At 37.7% G+C, this 20,568-nt stretch overlaps 1 protein-coding gene across 3 annotated transcripts in view; it reads right to left on the reverse strand.

Annotated features, from left to right (window-relative positions):
• Positions 1-7,447: 7,447 nt before the first annotated feature.
• sez6b (seizure related 6 homolog b) overlaps positions 7,448-20,568 on the reverse strand; it is a 266,490-nt gene continuing 253,369 nt past the window's right edge. For all 3 annotated transcript variants that reach the window (XM_044353824.1, XM_044353825.1, XM_044353826.1), the window contains 7 exons: positions 19,518-19,709; positions 17,047-17,241; positions 13,580-13,615; positions 12,366-12,474; positions 10,822-10,921; positions 9,733-9,741; positions 7,448-8,070 (listed from right to left, as the gene is read on the reverse strand). In XM_044353824.1, coding sequence (XP_044209759.1) covers positions 8,041-8,070; positions 9,733-9,741; positions 10,822-10,921; positions 12,366-12,474; positions 13,580-13,615; positions 17,047-17,241; positions 19,518-19,709 — 671 coding nt within the window. In that variant the 3' untranslated portion in view covers positions 7,448-8,040. The remainder of the gene's footprint in view (positions 8,071-9,732; positions 9,742-10,821; positions 10,922-12,365; positions 12,475-13,579; positions 13,616-17,046; positions 17,242-19,517; positions 19,710-20,568) is intronic.

The following is a 20,568-nucleotide window of genomic DNA, read 5'->3' on the forward strand; positions in this document are numbered from 1 at the left end:
CACCTGAGGAAAGTTTGCACAAGTCTCTGTATACATAGAAACATTAAAGTGGATGTTCAGACTTCCAAATGGCTTTAACTGAGTTTCCTGTCACTTAAAGTGCTCACACTAGTTGCATGAAGCTGCTGCAGATCAGGCAATGTGTTATTAAGTCATGTGCAATGGTGGAAGAAATACTGAGATATTTTACTGAAGTAAAAGTAACAGTTTCACAATAAAATATACTCCATTACAAGTAAAGTATTTATTCAAAATCTTACTTAAGTAAATTTTAGCAGAATGTGCTTAAAGTATCAGAAGTAATGCAAAATGCCCCCATTTAGAGTGTTATCTTTGATGCCTGATGAAGGTTGGACAGAACGAAACGTTGTGATTTAATAAATATTCCAGCAGTAAGCCAGACAGTGTGCAGGAGTTCTCATTGTTTTCAAGTTGCACCTTCCTTTGAGGCACCTGTCACACATTCAGGTGTGCAGAGATTTTTTTCCAAATTATTTGACAACATTAAAATGCTGCTTGCAAGTGCATGTCAATGAATCAGTATTATTCCAAGAATAAACGATAGAGTTAGACGATAGAGACACTTTGTGTCTTTTTAAGCTGAACACTAGTTTCACATGACACAGATCAGCCTTTCTTAACATTCTACAAAAACATCTGTTTGGAATCAAATACTGAAAGGATTATGGTGCCCAAAGCATGGGCACAATGTCATGTTTTGAACTGAACATATATTTAAAAAATGGAGCATCCAGGGGTTCTCTTTGCTATTGAGAACCACCGTTATGGACAATGTGGGGCATCAAAAAAGACATAATAATGTAAATAGTTGATTAAAGAAATATTACCACATACCTCATTTCATTTGACATGAAAGCTGTGGTAGTGTTAGCTAGGAGCAGTTAAACTTTGTCATGTTGATCAAAGAAATATTCTGGTTTAATTTTTGTTATCTGTTACTTGATCCATCTCAATCACTGACCAAATCAAAGCTGTGGGCAGCGACTCACAAATCTGGAACCAGGCTAATTTGGTAAGGCCATCTCCTCCTCCAGAGCTGTGAACCAAGCTCAGTGTGACAAAATCTTCTCTGTGGCCAATAGGGTCCTTTACCTGCACAACAATACTCAGATTTCTAGGATAAGTCACATTGAAGGATAGAGCTTGTGTGTTGTGCTGCAGGTTTAGCCTGTACCCTAAGGCTTCCACTGTTTTCAAAAATCCATTAAAGCCTGCTCTGAGACATACTGCTGCCGTGACAAACACCATACATCATGTTGAACAGCAGATGTATTGCAGTTTTTTCATGTCATGACTTCATTACACAGCTAATTATCACATTTAATGGGACTATTTTCACTTCTTCATTACCGCACACTGTTACTGATTTCTTTTCTGGAGGCAGAGAGGAGGCCCAATGAAACCTAATACAATGGAAGGCTGAGATGACTTCATATTCAGTTTTAGCAAAATGGAATTACTCTTTGTATGACTGAAGTCATTGTAGCGCTTTAAAGAAATGTACAAGTGCAAATGATGGATTACTTTAATCAATGCCACAGCATGTAGCTGCCATGTGATTTTTTTTTGGGAATGTGATGGCCCTTCCCACTCTCCCTGTTTGTTTGCCTTGCTCTGCTGCCTGTTTTGCAGATATTGGGAGTTAGCTGTCAGATGGAGCTGGGAGGGTCACCTGCTTGTACCTGCCCATTTGGGCTTGGCTTCCAAAAAGACATAAAAAGACTGCCTTCTGGGAGTCTCCGGCCCAGTCCCAATGTCCCCCCTAAACCCTCGGGACTTAACTGATGTCACCTGGTAAGTGATTCAGTGTGAGAGGCTGCAAGGGCTCGAAATGGTTTAAATAGGTATGAGACAGCACTTTGTGACATATCTTGTTACCTTGATGACACCGAGACATGTTATATATTGTGGGTTTGGGACTTTTTATTCAATAATTTATTGCCATATCAACATGACTGATGGGAATTTGTCTCAGTGAGATCACTTAAACAAAAACAGAAAAAGACAAAAATAGTAAAACCACTCACTCATAAAGCACATAATACATTAAACAAAGTATAAAACAGATAGATAATATCCAACACACAAAATAACCATGCACTCAACCATCAAGTAAGGGACCGACTGCCTGATTTGAACGTCTTCCAGGCTCCTGCCTTGCAGAGTGGATGACAGGTGATTGTCAGATAATCAATTTACTCATTTTTGTCAAAACAGCATCATTAAGCAAAAATTTAAATAAATGGTTGATGAATAAACTAGGTGTATAATATAATCTATGCTTGCATTCCTCTGATTTCATGTGTTCTTTATGCACCATCTTAAATCCTTGTTAATATAGTGTTTCTATGTAAATTTAGTCATACCAGTGCACCCACTATGCCAGGCTTAACACTCACATGCCAGTTTGTTTACCGTTTTTTTTTTTTTTTTTTGTTAACACTTCTGGGCTTTCCCTGGTAATCCTGTATTTAAGGCTGATTTAACATCACAGTACTATGAAGTGTGGGTAATTCTCTCAGGCAAAGTCTGCAGAGACTTACAGAAAGTGTGCATAAAGGACTCAAAATGTCTGCAGGAGAGCCCTCATGCACTTGACGATTTGACAGTGGGACAGCCCTAAGCCCTCGCGGACTTACCGGGAACGTGCCTCAAGGACCGTGAGTCCGTGAGTGTGGACATTGGGATCGGGCCTCCCTCTCTCTCAGCAGGGTCGACTGCAGGGCCCTCAGCCTTCTTCCTTTGTTTGGTTTGTTGCACAAGCCAACACTCTTTACACCATATTTTCACTCACCCACACACTGCTAACACGACCGATGTCTCTCCTACTTACACACCCCATTAGTTAGTTATTATGTTTATCTGTTTGAGTTAAATAAATTACGTTTTGATTGATATGTCTGTGTGTGGCCTCCCTTCTCATTGCCAGCCTTGAGCCAGGTGGTAACAGGAACAATGGCAGTCTGTGACATCTAGGAATTTGGCCAAACCTGCAAGAAAACATACAGTAGTACCTTCTGACTGGCAAATATATTGGTGCATTTACACCTTTCCATTGGCATTAAAAGAAAAATCACACCCATGAAAATTAATTTTGTTTTTGTGCTCTAAGGCTCAAATACTTCAGAGTTCAGAGAACATCAAAGTGTTTGCATGAGATAAAACCACATAAAGAAACATGACAAAAAAAATGACAGTATAGTGTGACATGATTGGCCTCAATATTAAGAATATCAATAAAAAATATATCAAATATTGTTGTATATGGCCAGGTATGGAAGTTAATTAATGACAAAATTAGTAATTAGTAAGCAAAAAACTAGAGTAGCTATCAGTCTGCAAGTCAACATTTATGAGAGTGTATGTTCAGTTTCATAAGCACAAAAAAAGTTTTGAGAGGAATCAAGGACAGAATAATGAGTATTCAAAGGTTTGACTGTGTAAGACCCTGCTCAGACAGAACACTTTTTAGCAGCCTGAGGCAGCTTTTTGCAATTGTTTTCAATGAGAGTGAAGCTTTTTGTTTGCTGCTTTTGAGTTACTGAGCTCCTCCCATTTTTGCAGGAGTGTCATGAACATCTCGAGTTGAAAAAATCAACTCACAAGCCCTGGACATTATTTTTTCCCATTGTCTAGTCTGACGAATTGAGAGACGGGCCTTCTGTGGTGGCAATGACAACAAGTGGAGATGACAATCATGGAGGACAAACCAGTGGTGGCTGTTGCTGGATACCTGGAGCTATATGACTTTACCAACCGTAGTTACCATGATTTGAACAGAAAACAGCAGGCCTGGAGGCAAATTAGTGTGGTACATGAGATTTCGAGTAAATCGTCATTAATTTAAACTGTATTAATAGTTAACTCTTGGGTAGTGTTGTCAGGTGGTTGCCTAGCAACAATAAAAAAAGATGCAGCACGCTGCTCTTTTTTAAATTGTAGGCTGCAACAAAAAAGGCAGTGTGGTGCGCCTCATGATTAGCATTCTGTCTGATCAGGGCCTAAGAGGGATTGCATCACGATTTCCTTTGCATGTAGCTTGCTGTCTGTAAAGATCCCCTTGAGACATTTAAGAATAAAAATGCTGCTTTGAATAATAATGTGTGTCTAATATGGTTTTTCCACAAAAAAAAAATCAATTACATTGTTAAAATCCTTAAAATAACATCTACTCTTTCTCCTTCATTGAAAAATCCATGCAGGATCTAGAATATGCAAATATTGTTCATTTCAAAAGTTTAACTGCTGGATCTAACATGTGGATCAGTGTTACTATGTGCACTGGAGGCTTCAAGTTTCCACAGCACACCAGTGTAAGTTGCGACTGGACCACAATTGGCTTCAAACTAGTTGTGATGTCACAAATTCTCCTAAATTCATCCCTTAATCTCAGATTATAACAAACATTCCCCCTTGATGAATGGGAAAACAAACTCAGCACATACAGTACATAATTCTTCATAAGTGAAGACAACAACATCCAACAGAAGGAACAAAAAGAAAAACACATTTTTAAGTAGAGGGGGACTTTAAAGTTGTAATCTCTTACTTTGGGAGTTTGTATCCCTCACAATGCAAACTCAATTGAGCGCAAATCAAACTCTGTTTGATTTGACCTGGAGGTCAAGTGTCATTCTGTTAGACCCTGCCTTCTAAAAACAGGCTATTTCCCAGTGTGCAACCTTGTGTCCTAAAAATTATGTTTATATCCTACCAAAGTGTTTTTCCAAATATGTTTCGGAGGGAACATAGCGGGGGCCTTTCTGTGTGGAGTTTGCATGTTTGCTTGCGTGAGTTCTCTCTGGGTGCTCCGGCTTCCTCCCACTGACCAAAAACATGCAGGTTGGTGACTCTAAATTGTGCCTAAGTGTGAATGTGAGTGTGAATGGTTTTCTGTCTCTGTGATTGACTGGCGACCTGTCCAGGGTGTACCCTGCCACTCCCTACCACCACCAATGTCAGCTGAGATCGACTCCAGCTACAACCCTCTAGAGGATAAGCGGTACAGAAAATGTATGGATGGATGGATGGATGGGAACATAATTGCTGTATGGATTAGGATCACTGGTAATGTTTTTCCAGTCTAGGAAGAGTTATGTTCTTGTGTTGCACAGAAGTCATGGGTGGTGGTCCAGGTGGATGGTGAGTGTACAAAGTTTGATGCTGGAGACCACAGAACACTTTTAATAGGGAAATATGGGGGTTTTGGTTAAATATTGAAAAAGTAAATCTGTCCTGTCATGCTTCATGTCAGTGATGACTTTTTCGATATTTAACCAAGACCACAGACGTTTTACTCAAGTACTATGAGTGACTGAACAGAACCATAATAAATGTGTATGTGTGCCGGCTTCAATTTGGGTGAATGGAAGACAAATATGGCAAATATTCGCACAACCAGATATGGGTGTGTTCTTTTAAAACCAGTAATCCAAAACTTGTTGATAATCAGACTGTCACATATGGTCAGAATCTTCCAAAATAGCTGGTAAAAATTCTGAGCATGTGTCAAATCAGAGTGTTGCTCTTAAAACCTGTTCTGCACTTACAAATCTGTCACTGTACACTCAAATCAGGAGTTGCAGAATGATTAAAGCTTAAATCTGTTTTGACTTACTTTTGTCATTTATAAACTTCCATATTCAGTCAACAACATTTTCAGGAAGCTGAATCTGAGCTGATAAACCAATAATAGAGAACACACTATGATTTGAAATTATAATTGAAAGTTGAATTCAGTTGCAGTCACCTTTAATTTAATTGAATTGAATTTAAATTGAGTCAGACAAGTTACATTTATTCAACAGATCTTTTTTTCATGTTGTGTTCAATATGAGCACAATAAATTAAAATTTCTGCAATTCAAACAAGCTCACACAGTCAAAAGGGCACAAACATTCACTCACCTTCAATGCACACAAGTGATTCAACAAATAAGACATATTTTTTTCTGAACAATAACTTTTATTGAAGATGTTTGTGAAGTAGCTTAATCGGAACGTTATGTACAATGAATCAAAAATAGGTTAATTATTATCATTGTCATCACACCAGCTTGCAAGGATACATATTATCATATGACAATATATACTGTATGTTTTTATGACAGAAATGGTCTAAATTTAGACGCAATCTCCAAACAGGCAATGGAAATATGAACAACAGCTTGTCTTGGTGTGCATTTTCCTTTTGCTTCATAGAAGGTCAAACACATGAGGTCTTACTAAAAAGTGTTTGCATTGTAACATAATACAACTGATGCTGACGAACCAAGAAGAAATCAAAACGCCTTGGTCTTTAAATTTGCGTGTTACATACAGTATGAATATATGAAACCAATATTGCCATTTCTTAAATAGAAGTTGAAACTTTGACTAATGATCCTCTTGAGACAGATTATTGATAATATGATATATAGTATTACTTTATATGTTAACGCTGCTTTTTAAATAAATACTTTAAGATTGTGGGATTGTGTGTGCACCTGTTTGTTCTCTCTCTGACAGTGAGATCTAAAGATCAATATCAATGTCATGTTTACCTAATCTCATACATGTTAAGTGCAGAGCTGGCATCACAACAGGGTTGGCATAGATTAGTATAAACTAAGGATGTCCCAATCAAGTTTGTCTGGACCCAATTCAAGTCCTTTATTATTGGGTATCTGCCGATACTGTTTCAGAGTCCAATCCAATAATGTTTACTTAAATAATGATTAAATATGTATCTACCACATTGAAATAACAGCATTAGACAACTTAATCTGCCAGACCTCATTTTTGATGAGTTTTTTATTCCAAATCCTGTAGGTCATGGATCAAAAATATTATAGACTTCAGACATGTGTTGAGACACATAAAATACTGCTTGGAACAATAATGTGTGTCTGATATGTTTTTTTCCCACAAAAGAAGGATCATTACTACATTAAAATCCTGAAAATGGCATCTCCTCCTTCTCCCTCATTAAAAATTCCAGAATCTATAAACATGCTAATATACAAATATTTTTCATTTCAGAGGTTTTCCTGCTGGACACAAGATGTCTCCTACTTCACTGACAACTGTTGGATAACTACCGACACCTCTAAAGGTACGTTAAGACAGAAACAAAGCAAATTTTTGTCTTGCATTATTCATGTGACTTTGACTGCTGGACTGTTTGTGTTTATTTTCCCCAAACAACAAATGTATAAAGCAGGGTTCTGCATCAAGCGGAGGTGTGTGAGTGATGGTGAAGCTCGCCTCTAGTGACCTTCAGAGGTGTTGGTAGGCACATTTAGACAGTCAGGCTAGCTATTACCGCCTTAGTCCTATGCTAAGCTAGGTTAACTACGCTCTGTACTTAACACATAGACATGAGATTGATATTTTTCTCATCTCACTCTTGGAAATAAAGCTAATAAGCATACTAATGTGAAACAATGTCTTTAAGCGCCTTTTATTTAAGGCACATTCTGATTTCTTATCTTAGAATGTTACACTGATGCAAAGAACATTTTTGGGCTTACTCAACTCAAATACTACGTCCTGTTGTTTTTTGTGACATTTAAATCGTAAGATCTTACTCTTCATACACATCCCATAAATCCATGAGCACTGTTCTTTAAGTGGTGGGAGAAGACATACTGTATAGTGTATAATGTACATAACACAACATAATATCTGTGATTATATGCACTTAATGGCACTAGCTTCGCATTGATTCCCTGTGCTTTCTGTGATGTTACTTTGTGCTGAAAGTCCTCAGGATGCGAGCACAGGATTAAAAACTGTACAAACTGCTGCTGGACCGTTACTGTTGAAGAGTTAGAAAAATAATCCGGTGGCCCAGCCTTTCCAGGGATGATGTGGTGTCCTCTGTTGGGTAAATAATGGGAGGCTCATATTCAGTGTACAGAGAACAGGGTGGAGGCGTCAGAAACCCAAGGGAGTCACCAGAGGCGTGAGTGCGACGGACGTTGAAAAGGCCTGCAGGCTTATTATCTGTCCATACTGAAACACACACACACTAGTGTCCTCAGATCGAAACCTCATATTCTCTCGTTTCCTGTGAAGACAGTAAAAACATCAGATCACAGGGAGACTACAGCAAAATTTTTATCTCTAACACCAAATGAGACAAGCTTACCAAACACATTTTGAATACTTGTAAATGAGATTGTAGCAGTTTACTGTATTAGAGGCCTTGTTAAAACATGTTGGAAACATTGTCCACAACTGTGTATTTTGACAGCTATCACTACCTCATGGTACATTGACATGCAACAGCAGTATGGCCAGGTATGATACACTAATGTCATAAGTCAAACAGGAGGAACAATCCTGATGTAAAGAGAATGGAGACAGGGAGTATTTCACAATCTGTGTTCTTGTCTGTACTTGTGTTCTTGTGAAACGTGATCAGTAGTAATGTACTGATCCAATTCAAAGTCCAGAATGCTCCACATCACCATCAAGTGTTCTTGCTCTCCTCAGTTTATTAGGAATGCTTTATTAGCAGACTTGTATATGTGAGCTTGAGGTAGCCAAGTATCCCAGCATGCAATTTACATCAAACAGAGGTGATGGTAAAGTGCTACAGTGTCACAAAAATTTGTTTGTGAGTTGTTTTTTTTACGGCTGATTTCCAATTTGTGGTCAATTTATCAAAATAATGCTAACTTAAGAGTTTGTTCTGACGTTTTCAGAGATGTGAGGAGCTGCTAGTCAGTCACTTATGTACACTTATGCACAGATCCCCTGCATTTAGGACAGATGGAAGGAAGCTTGGTTTCATTCCCGAAGCCATTAGACTTGTGAACAGCTGCAGCACAAGAAATGATCGGTTTACCTCGTGTATAGACTGTGGATGCACTTTTGGCACTTTTTACATAATATGTGCTTTTGTGGGGTTGAATATTGTTGTCCAGCTACAGACTGGACCGGATTAATTTGTGTATTTCAACTCTGTCTAACATTGTCATATTTGTATTTTTAGTCTTTTGTGTGTGTAAATTAATTGTCTTATGTGTATTTCTGTTTGCAAAGTCTCTTGCCTCAAATTGCCCCTTGAGGGACGAATAAAGTCTTTAATTGAATTCACTGGTACACTAGCACTGATATCTCCATAGTCTTTGTCTGAAGGTAAAGTTATGATTTATGATTCTTTTTGGAGTTAATGTATATCACTGCCTGTGTGCACTTTTGCCTTTATAAATATATATAAATGAAAACAAACAGAGGCAGTGTGGTGTATATTAGACTTTGATTCATTGTAAATATACATTTCAGTGAGGACAACAGATGTAATGCTTTCTGTTGATCACATCTCACAGTCCATGTGGTTGAAAACTCCAAAAGCTAGTTTGTCACACAGCAGATGTGTTTAAATGTAATCAACACAGCCTGACTGAGTAGTAATGTAAGCAAGAGTGCTGTTGTTTCCAATATCTGTTTGAGAGTATAGGGGTGGGAATCTTTGGGAATCTCACCATTCTATTCTGATTCTTGGTGTCACGATTCAGTTTGTCCAAGATTCAAGTTAAACGTCATTGACTTTCATTTGAATTTTTAAAATAATGCGCATTTTTGTATCAGATTGAGCTGTGAATACTTAATTTAGTGTATGTTCTATAATACCAGGACATGACAGTTAATGCTTTACAGTAATTTCAACCACAAATATCTACACATATCTCATATCTCAGCATTAAAAGTGGGACTTACTCACCTCATTGTTCTTCATGTGCCAGCATGGAAGAAGATGAAAAAGAAGGAAGGAAATAATATTTCAACACAAAGAAAAACAGAAATCAGTTGAAATGATCTTGTAACATATGATGATATATATATATATACCACTTAGGAGAAGACTGTGTGACAGGACTTGCAAAGTGATGTTCACATAAACTCCCTATATAACTGCATCACATGCCTACATGAGCTTTAAGAGTTTTGTTAATGAAAATAGTGCAAAATTGGAATGTCCAGGTGTGCACAGCTGTAATTGCTGCTGATAATGTCTAGTTGAATGAGACGAATATGCAGTCACTGTGTAATTTGCAAATTAATTTAGGTAAATTTGCAGAGATTTGTTTTCACCCGAGCTGATTAAATAGCTAAAATGCCAAATCCAATTTGAGTCCACGGCTGGATTTGTTTGAATTTCTCAAACTATTGTGTGAGGTGGTTGCATGCTGGTTACATGTAGATGTGTCTTCAAAAGCCACATGTTGCTGTTCTCCTTCCTACAGTACACATCATATAAGTCATGGCAGTGGACCGAAAGCCCTGGATCTGTAGCTAGATCTATAGCAGGCTATGCAATTTTGGTGCATAAGCTGGTTTATTAACACTAATGACGTTGTCCTGCCAATAACTTCTGATAGAGGCGCCACATTAGAAAATACTCCTATGTGTTGTTCTGGAATCACACCGTCAAACAACCTATTCTGGTGTTTAATTTGGAGGACTTGTTGACTTTGTGCTAATGTAGGTGAAAATTTGTTAGGGAATATGCACCGTGATAAAGCCACCATCTTTCACTAACCTTAACCAAAATGCTTTTGTAGCCTAAAGCTACACACATTTAACCCAAATTGCTAACTAAACATTCTCTAGTGTAAATGTCCTGCATTTTGTTCACCCACCATCCACCCCCACCACCTTCAGTTGTTTCAGTTTGGTGCTTACATGTTGCATAACCTCAAATCCATGTGTTCAGGCTACCACACAGCAAGTCAGAACAGCAGCACCAGTCAAAAATTCTCATTACACAAAAACACACATGCGAATGCATGTCGACCCAATCACGTCTTACCGTTGTCTCATACACAGAGCTGTCAAAAGTAGATTCTCCAGTGATGTTTTCATATGGTAAATTGGAGGACAGGGGGAGCCGTAGTGGCTTCCTCTGAACCCTAAGCAGAGGAAGAGACAGAACACCCTCATGAGAAAGAAAAAATGATTTATGTTTTACACTGCTATGAAGAGAGGCGTGATAAAGCAAGTCTGGAATAATGGCGCCTACATTCATGTACTGAACAAGCCTCTTCAATACATTTTGAGTTCTTTTTGATGTCCCACACTGCCTAATTTCTAGGCTTCAGTGTATAGTGTTTGTGTGCTGAAGTCCTTGATCCTCATACTGTGACAGCTACTTTTTAAATTCAGTTAGGCCTCTCAGCTAAATATAGTTGCATTTGCCTCTCTTTGAGTTTATCCCTGTCAGACACAAGCTATTCAAACTCATTTTGTCCATGAGATCAGAGAAAAACATAGTAACTCAAACTTAAAAAGATCACATGCACCATGCTGCAGTCACAAGAGAGAATCAATAGAACCTAGTGTACATTTATTGACCACTTTAAAAGCTTTCCTTTTTCTCTGAGGGAGCTGTAATGTTACATTGCTACCACTGTACCTCTCTCACCTTTTGACATAATTCTGCACCTGCTTTAATGAGGCTCACTGAATCTGACATGCTCAATTTTAACCTAATGTAGTTCTAAATCTCATATACCTGAGGTCTATTTGTGGTGGTCTGGACAATTCAAGGAACCTTTACATTACTTCATGATTCTGCAACCGCAGTATAGCTTTTATAACACTGGTGGTGCTAATAAGGAGAGGAGTAAGCCAGCTGTGATGGAGATGTAATGGAGGTGGACAGTTAGTGAGACCTTAGACCTTATTAGTATTTGAAGTGATGCATTAGTGCTAGCTAAACCTGACAAAAAATCATAACCTGAGTGTGTTCAAAAGAAACATGCACATAGTAGAACACATCACTGCTATGTTAAGAGCCTTAGAGTCCATTAATTAATATATTTGGCCACATATTTTGGGGGCAGAAGACCTCCACAACAAGCTAATATGACCTCATGAAGTTTCTTTGGCTAATGTGTTAGCAAATAGTTGCCTATTTACTGTAGCAGACACAGAGCAACATTAGCATTCATTAGGAGGTGTTTTTGCATCCACCTGGTGAATGTAAGTCTAATATTCACTCTGTTTTAGCTCTGTCCAAGTCTCCATCAAGTCCTGAGGGAAAGAGCAGCTAAATGCTGTCTGTCAGCTGTTCGCTGAGCAGGTAGAGTACAGCTGGTTTATCAGAGCTTTTAAAGATACCGTTATATTTCATTGTAAGAACATATAATTATTTGTTGGGTTTTTTTGTCTTAATCAATTGAATCACATATCAGTTTTCTTTCTTTTATTTCTTTTTCTCCAGCTTTGCTTAATGAGCTGACAGCTGATACATTTGTTATATTGTCATATATTCTACGAGTGAGGATAGCAGAGTTGACATTTATTTGTGTGAAAATTTCAAAGATTCTTCAACCAATGTTCATATGAACCTACTTTGAGAAGTAGAGGTGGATCCCAATGATGAGGATGAGGAGGAGGATGACAGGGATGAAGACAGCAAATGCTACTTGGGCCCCCTCCATTCTGAGGTTTGCTGTAGATGCTATTGGAGAAAGAAAGGGAACAGTCAGATATATTATTTACAGAAAAATAAAAATCTCTTCCATCAGTTTTTGTTTCTTCTACTAATTTCTAACCCATTAGATAATTTTAATGAGTTAATATTAATTAGCTCATTTAGCAAAATAAAATAAGATTTTCATAACTGAAGACAGCTTTACTTATTGTAGACACAGAAAGTATTATGGATCTGCTGTAAGGTGAGAAATTTTGCATTTTAGCCAGTGTTAAGATAACTAGGAGAGGCTAGTTAGTTAGTAAATTAGTTGTGACTGGCTCTTACTGTGGCTGTGATTGTGACTGTGTGGCCAGCTATGGCTGTGACTGCATAGCTATGGCTGTGGTTGTAGCTGTGATGTAGCATTGGGCTTTGCTGTTGCAATTATGGCTGATTATAGTTGTGGCTGTTATAATTAAGAAGGCTGTGACACATTATCTTTTGATGGGTGTAACAATAACCACATACAGGGGTTGTGTGTGTGCAGTGAATTGATATGGTTGAGTTGGCTGAGTGTATTCCTGAACTCCCGTGGTGTATGGTAACATATTTATTGTGTCCTATTTGAGGGAAGTACCAAGAGTGTCTGCTACCTTACAAAACTTACTATTGTTGCTGTTGTTGTTGTTACTGTTGCCTAGTAGCCACGAATACAGCTGTAGTCATAGCAATAACAACATCCATAGTCACAATCACAGCTCAATCCATAACCACCAACTTCAACCATAGCTGTAGTCATAGCCACAGGTGACATTTCAGTGGCCAACCTACAAACAGGCACAACTGTAACATCTGTTGGAGCTCCGACTTCCTCCCAAAATATCAGAGGGAATGCAGAAAGTATTGTGAGGTAACACATAATTACTCACAAAACTTCATGCAAGGTTATGAAGAAGTATTGTGAGAGAGCACAAAACTTACTGTATGGAAACCCTGAAAACACCCACTTTGACCTTTCAGGGGCTCCGTAGAATATCATGATGTAAAGCAAAGTCCATAGATTTTTTTTATTGATTGTGTAAATCTACTTTTAAAATGCTTATGCAGACTCAAAGTGTCTAATTAAAACAAACCTCTTGGCAAAACTTACCATCTAATCTGTGCTCATCATTCTCTGCAGTGTGAGCTGAGGAGAATACAGCAGAAAGGACATGTTAAACAGGCAAGAGGGCTCAATAAAGTTAAAACCATCAAATTTTTAGATCCGATAAACCCATTTATGGCTCCATTAGTTTAAGTTATTCTGCCATCATAGCTGACCTGCTTGCAATGATGAAAATTCAACAAACTTCATTCCTTTCACTTGCTTGCCAATAACCAAAATGTGAAAGTAACTTCAATTCAAAGGAGTTAAAAGCGTCCTCACTAAACTGTGTGAAGAGTCAGTTCATTACTTTAGGGCTTCACAGCAGTTGGGCTGTGAAACCTCAGAGAAGTTTCTACTAAAAGGACATTACACACACACTCATCTTCACAGGGTCCCTGACAGGTATACAGTCTCTCAAGTCTGGCTGTTTATCTAATGTGTCCTTACAGCACCCTGTCTCCCTTAGGTGCTTTGATCAGGGCACATGCTCAAACTAAAGTCCACTCTTTTGTTATTTCAGCCTCTAGACTGGATCAACCCTCTTCAAAGTGTCCAGAGCCATTTTTTTTAAAACACTTTTCCTCTCCGGCTGTCCACTGTGACTGATGTGTTTTTCCTGCTTTTTTGAAATGTGCTCACTCTTCTGTGTTTAGTGTGTTTCTTGCTGTGTTAAATTGTCGTTCAAACTGTCAAAGTCTTCTGTTGGAGGCACTAAATATTAGAGTATGTGTAGTTTTAAAGGATGTAAGCACATGTAAGCGATGGCACTTTAGACACAGCATAAATGTTGGGATTTTTGGTGACTTGAATTGAAAAAAGAAATAAAAATGAAAACATAAAGCCAAAAAGTGAAAGAGCTTTCATTTGAAATCTTAAAGAAATATGTCCTGCTTTGTAAAGGTTTAAACTGAATAGTAACTGTTTCTCAGGTTTCTATGGTCCTAAAAACACAATATTTCACTAGATGGATCTTGATATAAGAATGTTTTTGTTTGTTTTTGTCACCTTTCCAAGGTCAGGAATAAACTGAACCTCAACTTTTAAGCCAACATTGATAAGAAGTCCTTAGGCTAGAGGTGCTCAGAAAAATGTAAAACTGAACATTTACACTTCCATGATAACTAGACAAACACCATCTGCTGATGAAGATTATCTGATATGATCGAGAGCTCTACAGCAGCTACTTAATGGACCTTGAGGTAAAATACTGTAGTTTTGGCAATTGCTGTTTCATATTTCAAATATCAAATATGACCTGAAACTCAATATTTCATTTAATACATGTATATATATATAAATACATGTATATATGTGTGTATATATATATATATATATATATATATATATATATATATATATATATATATATATATATATTTATATATATATATATATATATATATATATATATATATATATATATATATATATATATATATATATATATATATATTCAAAATAAAATATCAGTACCATATGTCATAAGCATTTGACCAATTTATATTATATTTTTGTACAGAAAAAAAAAATCATTTTTGGCAAATTCCATATACAATAAATGGCAACATTTACACACTTTCTGATATTTAGCAATATTAAAACTGCAAAATTAGAAAGCACTGAAGACAAAAAGTAGTTGTAAGACTTCTAAGATTATTGATTGAAATTACTTGATTGAAAAATGCTGTTTTATATATATATGTGTTATGTATGTATTACTGAATTTGTCTTTATGATTGTGTTCATTGAAAAAAGTAATTGGTGAAGGTAGGGTAGGGTGAGGTGAGGTGCATAAATGCATAATCCAGGACATTTGAATTATTCCAAAACATGAGCTGAGCAAGCAGCCAAAAGCTTTTATTTTGAAGCTTGTCCAGGTTTGACTAATGCTATGTAAATTTAATCTTTTCAGTACATGTTGAGGATAAAATATAAGGCTGGTAATATTCTATATTTCTTTTATTGTTGATAAATCCCATCAAAAGATCCGATCTATCTCTCAGTACTTTTCTATCTAGTCTTTGGCTCCCAGCTCTAACCCTACTGGTTCCTGATGGAGACATAAATCTTTAAAAACACCTCACAAATATACAATTTAATTGAACTTAATTTAAGTATAAAGAACTTCCTGACACAGTTGGTCACTGAAGTTTTTTGCAAACATTACTCCAACAGGAGGAAATAGTGTTTTGTTGGGGACTATTTTCAGCAGTGGATTAATCCATATTTGTTGTTCTAGTGAGCATTTCTGGCAGTAGGACAGTGTGTGACATTGAGTCAAAATACACGACAATGTGTGTGTGTGTTCATGGTAATGAAGGAATTTGCCACCCAGTGCAGTGGTGTGGCTCCTTCATGTGTTTTTTTTTAACAGGTTTTGGACAACAATAGAGAACTCTACAGGACAGAGGAATAAAGACATATCAGGCTTTAGTTACACACACAATAGTTGTTAGTACATGAATTCATGTTGGTTTGGTCTCTTCAAAAGTATAGAATATTCAAGTAAATATAACGCAATATTTAGCACGTGTTGCGTTATCAGTTAAGAAAGTATGGAAAGTGCCAGGAGGTAAACTTGTGTTTATTCTAGGTCAGTGGTCACTGCAGCAGTTTATGCTTGCAGCTCTGAGAGCAGGGCCCTTTATGAAAAACTGAAATAAAATAAATGGTCTGTTGTAAAAAGTTGACACCAAGAAGTGCACTGCTGTGCATCGCCAGTCTTGAGTGCCACTGGCAGGGCAAAGGAACAGCTGAGGACAAAGACACAGCAGACCATGACAAAGATATAAAATGTTCATTCTGAGTGCATCCAGCCAAGGCTCAACTACCAATCAGGCAATGTGGGTAGCTGCCCCAGGGCCCCAGAACACCAAGGGCCCTGAAAAATCCAAACTTACCATGTGTCAACTGGCATGTGCTAATTTAACTGAAAATGAGTTTGGGAATATGCACCACCAAAGCACATCTTCACAACATGATGGCTTTAAGGTGGGTCCTTCTTTACCACCTCACCTTGTGTTCTTGTCTTGAGGGAGTCCTTGTATCAAAATATGGTTGCAAGACCTTCCAAATTGTGTTAACATGTTGCATATTCGTTTAATTCATATTGATGAATACAGAAAAACATATAAATGAACAAATAAAATGTTAAATAATACAATAAACCATTAAAACTCAATATTACAAATGTTAGGTTTTGGTTCATTTTAATTATAGCAATTTCTATTTAAAAATGCTGAAAATGTATAGAATTATGCATAATTTATTGGTACATTTTTATTTATGGATTTGTTCATATTACCATGTAGCATTATTTAATGATTATTCATTTATATTTTTCCTTGCCTTAAATTAGATCATGTATCTTAAGCAACATATTTTTTGGGAAACCATTTATACATGTGTGTGTATGTGTGACTGAAGTTGACCTGATCATGTAGGGAAGACATCAGCCTGCAGTTACTCACCTTTGCAGACAGGTGGCAGGCCACTCCACTGGGATGGGTGTCCAGGGACACAGTGGAGAACAGGCTCACCCAGCAGCTGGTGGCCGGTCAGGCAGGAGTAGTGGAGGGTCTCCCCAGCCTGAAAGTGGAGCTTGTTGGAGCTGGGTATCCCATAGGTGGGGGTTCCTGGGTGACTGCAGGGCTCAAAGGTCTCAGCTGTGGGTAGACGAGAGAAACAATTAAGACTGAAAACTTGCTGGTGTTGCTGGAGTCACATATAAATATATTCTCTTAATATTTCTTAACAAAAGTCTTTTTTTTCTGTCAGTGGGCCTTAGGATGGTCTTTCCATCCAACTTTAGTCTAGAGCAAGAGAACTCGACCGCTACTTTCCAGTTTGCCATGAAATTTGGTGTGGATATTCATGGTCTTCAGAGCTTCATTGCCCCTTAAGTATTATTCCTAATGTTCTTGGACAAATAACTACTTCAATGCATACACCACACATTAAAAAATAGTCAGTCTAATGCTGTTGAAACAGTGGTTCTGTATACTGTAATCTAGATACAAGAACCTGTAATCTAAAATCTTCAAGAACCTAAAGTAAGTCAGATGAATTAAAATTGCACCAGGAATGAAAATATGACCGTGATTTTCCACATGGTGACACGTCTTTGTGAGCAGTTGCTCAGTACATGTCACCAGTCCTGAAGCTGAAGATAGTTACAGAAAGTACAGTTTTCTTTTTTTGACATAGTAATTGTCTTTCGCTCATGATCTCCACCTCATGCATAACAATGACCTGTCTTGTCTCCTCCAAGTAATTTCCGTTGTCCGATTAAATTAATTATTAGTCAGTACCATCATACAGTATGTCTCCACCTAGAAAGTAAGTGAGGCAGAATGTGAGACGTTCATGCAAATAAGGTTAATGCCTTCAAGGCTGTTTGAAAAGGAAATTATATTTTAACCAGACATTAGCTTGCTAGCTTTGTCAGAAACAAAGGAGTAGTGGGAGGTTGAGGCATTGAGGTCAGCTGGTGTTGGTGGTTATGAAGGTACATTAAAATCACAAAAAGACTGATAACTCTTCCATCTCAATTATTATTATTATTAAAAACTAATTACAGAAGCCCTCCTTGACAAGTCAGAAACATGTCTAATAAAATTATAAAAAACATATTTTATGCACAAATTCATGTCATGTATCTGTGTACAAATATGTTGAGTATGTGAAGTTCTGAGCTGATACTCATCATCTTTAAATTGACCATATATTGTCAAAACACTGTTCATTCTTGTTGATTTGAAGCCTCTCTGTACCAGATTTAGGCCATCACAGGAACCTGAAAACCCTAAACTCAAAACCAGGCTAATTACCTTCTTTTAGTGTCAGCAGCTCTTTCAGGAAGATAAACGGTATGATATATTACTACCAAAACCAGAATAAAAGTCTGAAGCCCCTCCAGTGGCCCCCGGAGGCTACAGTGTTGAGGCCAACCCAATTCAAAAGAGTTTAAAAGAATGAGGAAAATATTGATAGTATTTTTCTATTTTTAGAGCCTTAAAAGTTGTGTAGTTTTATATATGTATATATATATATATATATATATATATATATGTGTGTGTGTGTGTGTGTGTGTGTGTGTGTGTATGTATGTATGTATACACACATATACATACATACACACACACACACGCACATATATATATATGTATGTATGTATATATGTATGTGTGTGTGTGTGTATGTATGTATATATATATATATATATATATATATATATATATATATATATATATACACACAGACAGGTGACAAATTAAAGGAGAAACCAACATAAAGTGTCTTAGTAAGGTGTTGGGCCACCACATGCTGCCAGAACAGCTTCAGTACACCTTGGCATTGATCATTGATTCTACAGTCTCTGAAACTCAACTGGAGGGATGAACACCATTCTTCAAAAAGATATTCCCTCATTTGGTGTTTTGATGATGGTGGTGGAGAGCGCTGTCTAACACATCAGTCCAAAATCTCCCATAGCTGTTCGTTTGGGTTGAGATCTGGTGACTGTGAAGGCTATAGCGTATGATTCACATCATCTTCATACTGATCAAACCATTCAGTGACCCCTAATACCCTGTGAATTGGGGCATTGTCATCCTGGAAGAGACCACTCCCATCAGGATAGAAATGTTTCATCATAGGATAAAGGTGATCACTCAGAACAACTTTGTATTGATTTGCAGTGACTCTTCCCTCTAAGGGGACAAGTGGACCCAAACCATGCCAGCAAAATGCCCCCCACAGCATAACAGAGCCACCAGATCTCCTCACTGTAGGGGTCAAGCATTCAGACCTGTACTGGTTTTTCCTTTAATTTGTCACCTGTATATATGAGTATGTGAGTAATCTTTTTTGAGGTACTGTATTAGTAAAACACGTGCTGAGTACTTTATAACCCTGCTTTAACTTTAACCCCTGTACATACGCAGACATCTGGGCAGCTTCTGGTTCCACTTAGGGCCTGAGGATCCTCGGTTGTAGCAGGTCAGAAGGCTGTTCCCAGACAGAGTAAAGCCCTTGTTGCAAATGTACTGGATGGTTGAACCCGCATTGAAATGAGGACCTGAGAGCACCCGCCTGCTGTGCTCCACCTTCCCAGGGTCAGCACAAGACACCACTGGATGGACAGAGGAAGTAAGAAGGTTGATGAATCTTGTATTAAGTATGAAAAAAAACTAGTTAAAGCATTATGAGGGTGGACACGACAGAACCAATCATTGAGACACTGTAATATAACAAAAAATTAAACTTTTGCAAAATGGCTATTAAAGCTCACAAGTCAAAAAGGTTGGGTTACTGCATAATGTGCAAAATGTGCATATTACAGAAGCAATCTGTGCAGACATGCTGTAAATTTCCATTATCAAATACATTGAAGATAACATTTCCAGAGAACATGAAGATTTGGATCTTATAACAGGAGCTGTGCCTAATTTTCTCCCATTTGAAGTCGGTACAGAGCATTAAAAGATTCATAATTCACTATCATCAGTTTCAGAGGTCTCTATTTGTAAAGAAAACATCAGAGGGTTCAGCTTTGTCTATCTAAGCCAGGTTACATGAGCCCGCAGAGAGGGGATTAAGGAATGAGTTGCATCTGTCCCGGCATCCAGTCAGTCCAGCTCTGAGCCCAGCAGGAGAGAGGCCAGCTAGGCCAGAAACACAGGGTGGAAGTCAGCCATGTTGGAGCCAAGGTCTCCGTCTGCTGCCAGTGGGGCTGGTCACTGGCACTGAGGCATCGCTGCTGCTTGTGTGTGTGTGTGTGTGGGTGTGTGCTCTTGTTGAATAGACTAATGAAAACCAGACTCACAGCTTTAGTGAACCTGCTTTACAAAGTCAGGTAGTTTGTCTTCACTCACTCTCTGAAGTGTCTGCTGTATGATTGAAATGTGGAGTTGTTACATGTTACTTTTATGAAACCATCAAATTCTCCTTCTTGCCCTAAATTATTGTAATTATGGTTTGGGTTTTGCACA

The sequence above is a fragment of the Thunnus albacares genome, chromosome 6 (genome assembly GCF_914725855.1).
Source record: "Thunnus albacares chromosome 6, fThuAlb1.1, whole genome shotgun sequence".
Taxonomy (NCBI): Eukaryota; Metazoa; Chordata; class Actinopteri; order Scombriformes; family Scombridae; genus Thunnus; species Thunnus albacares.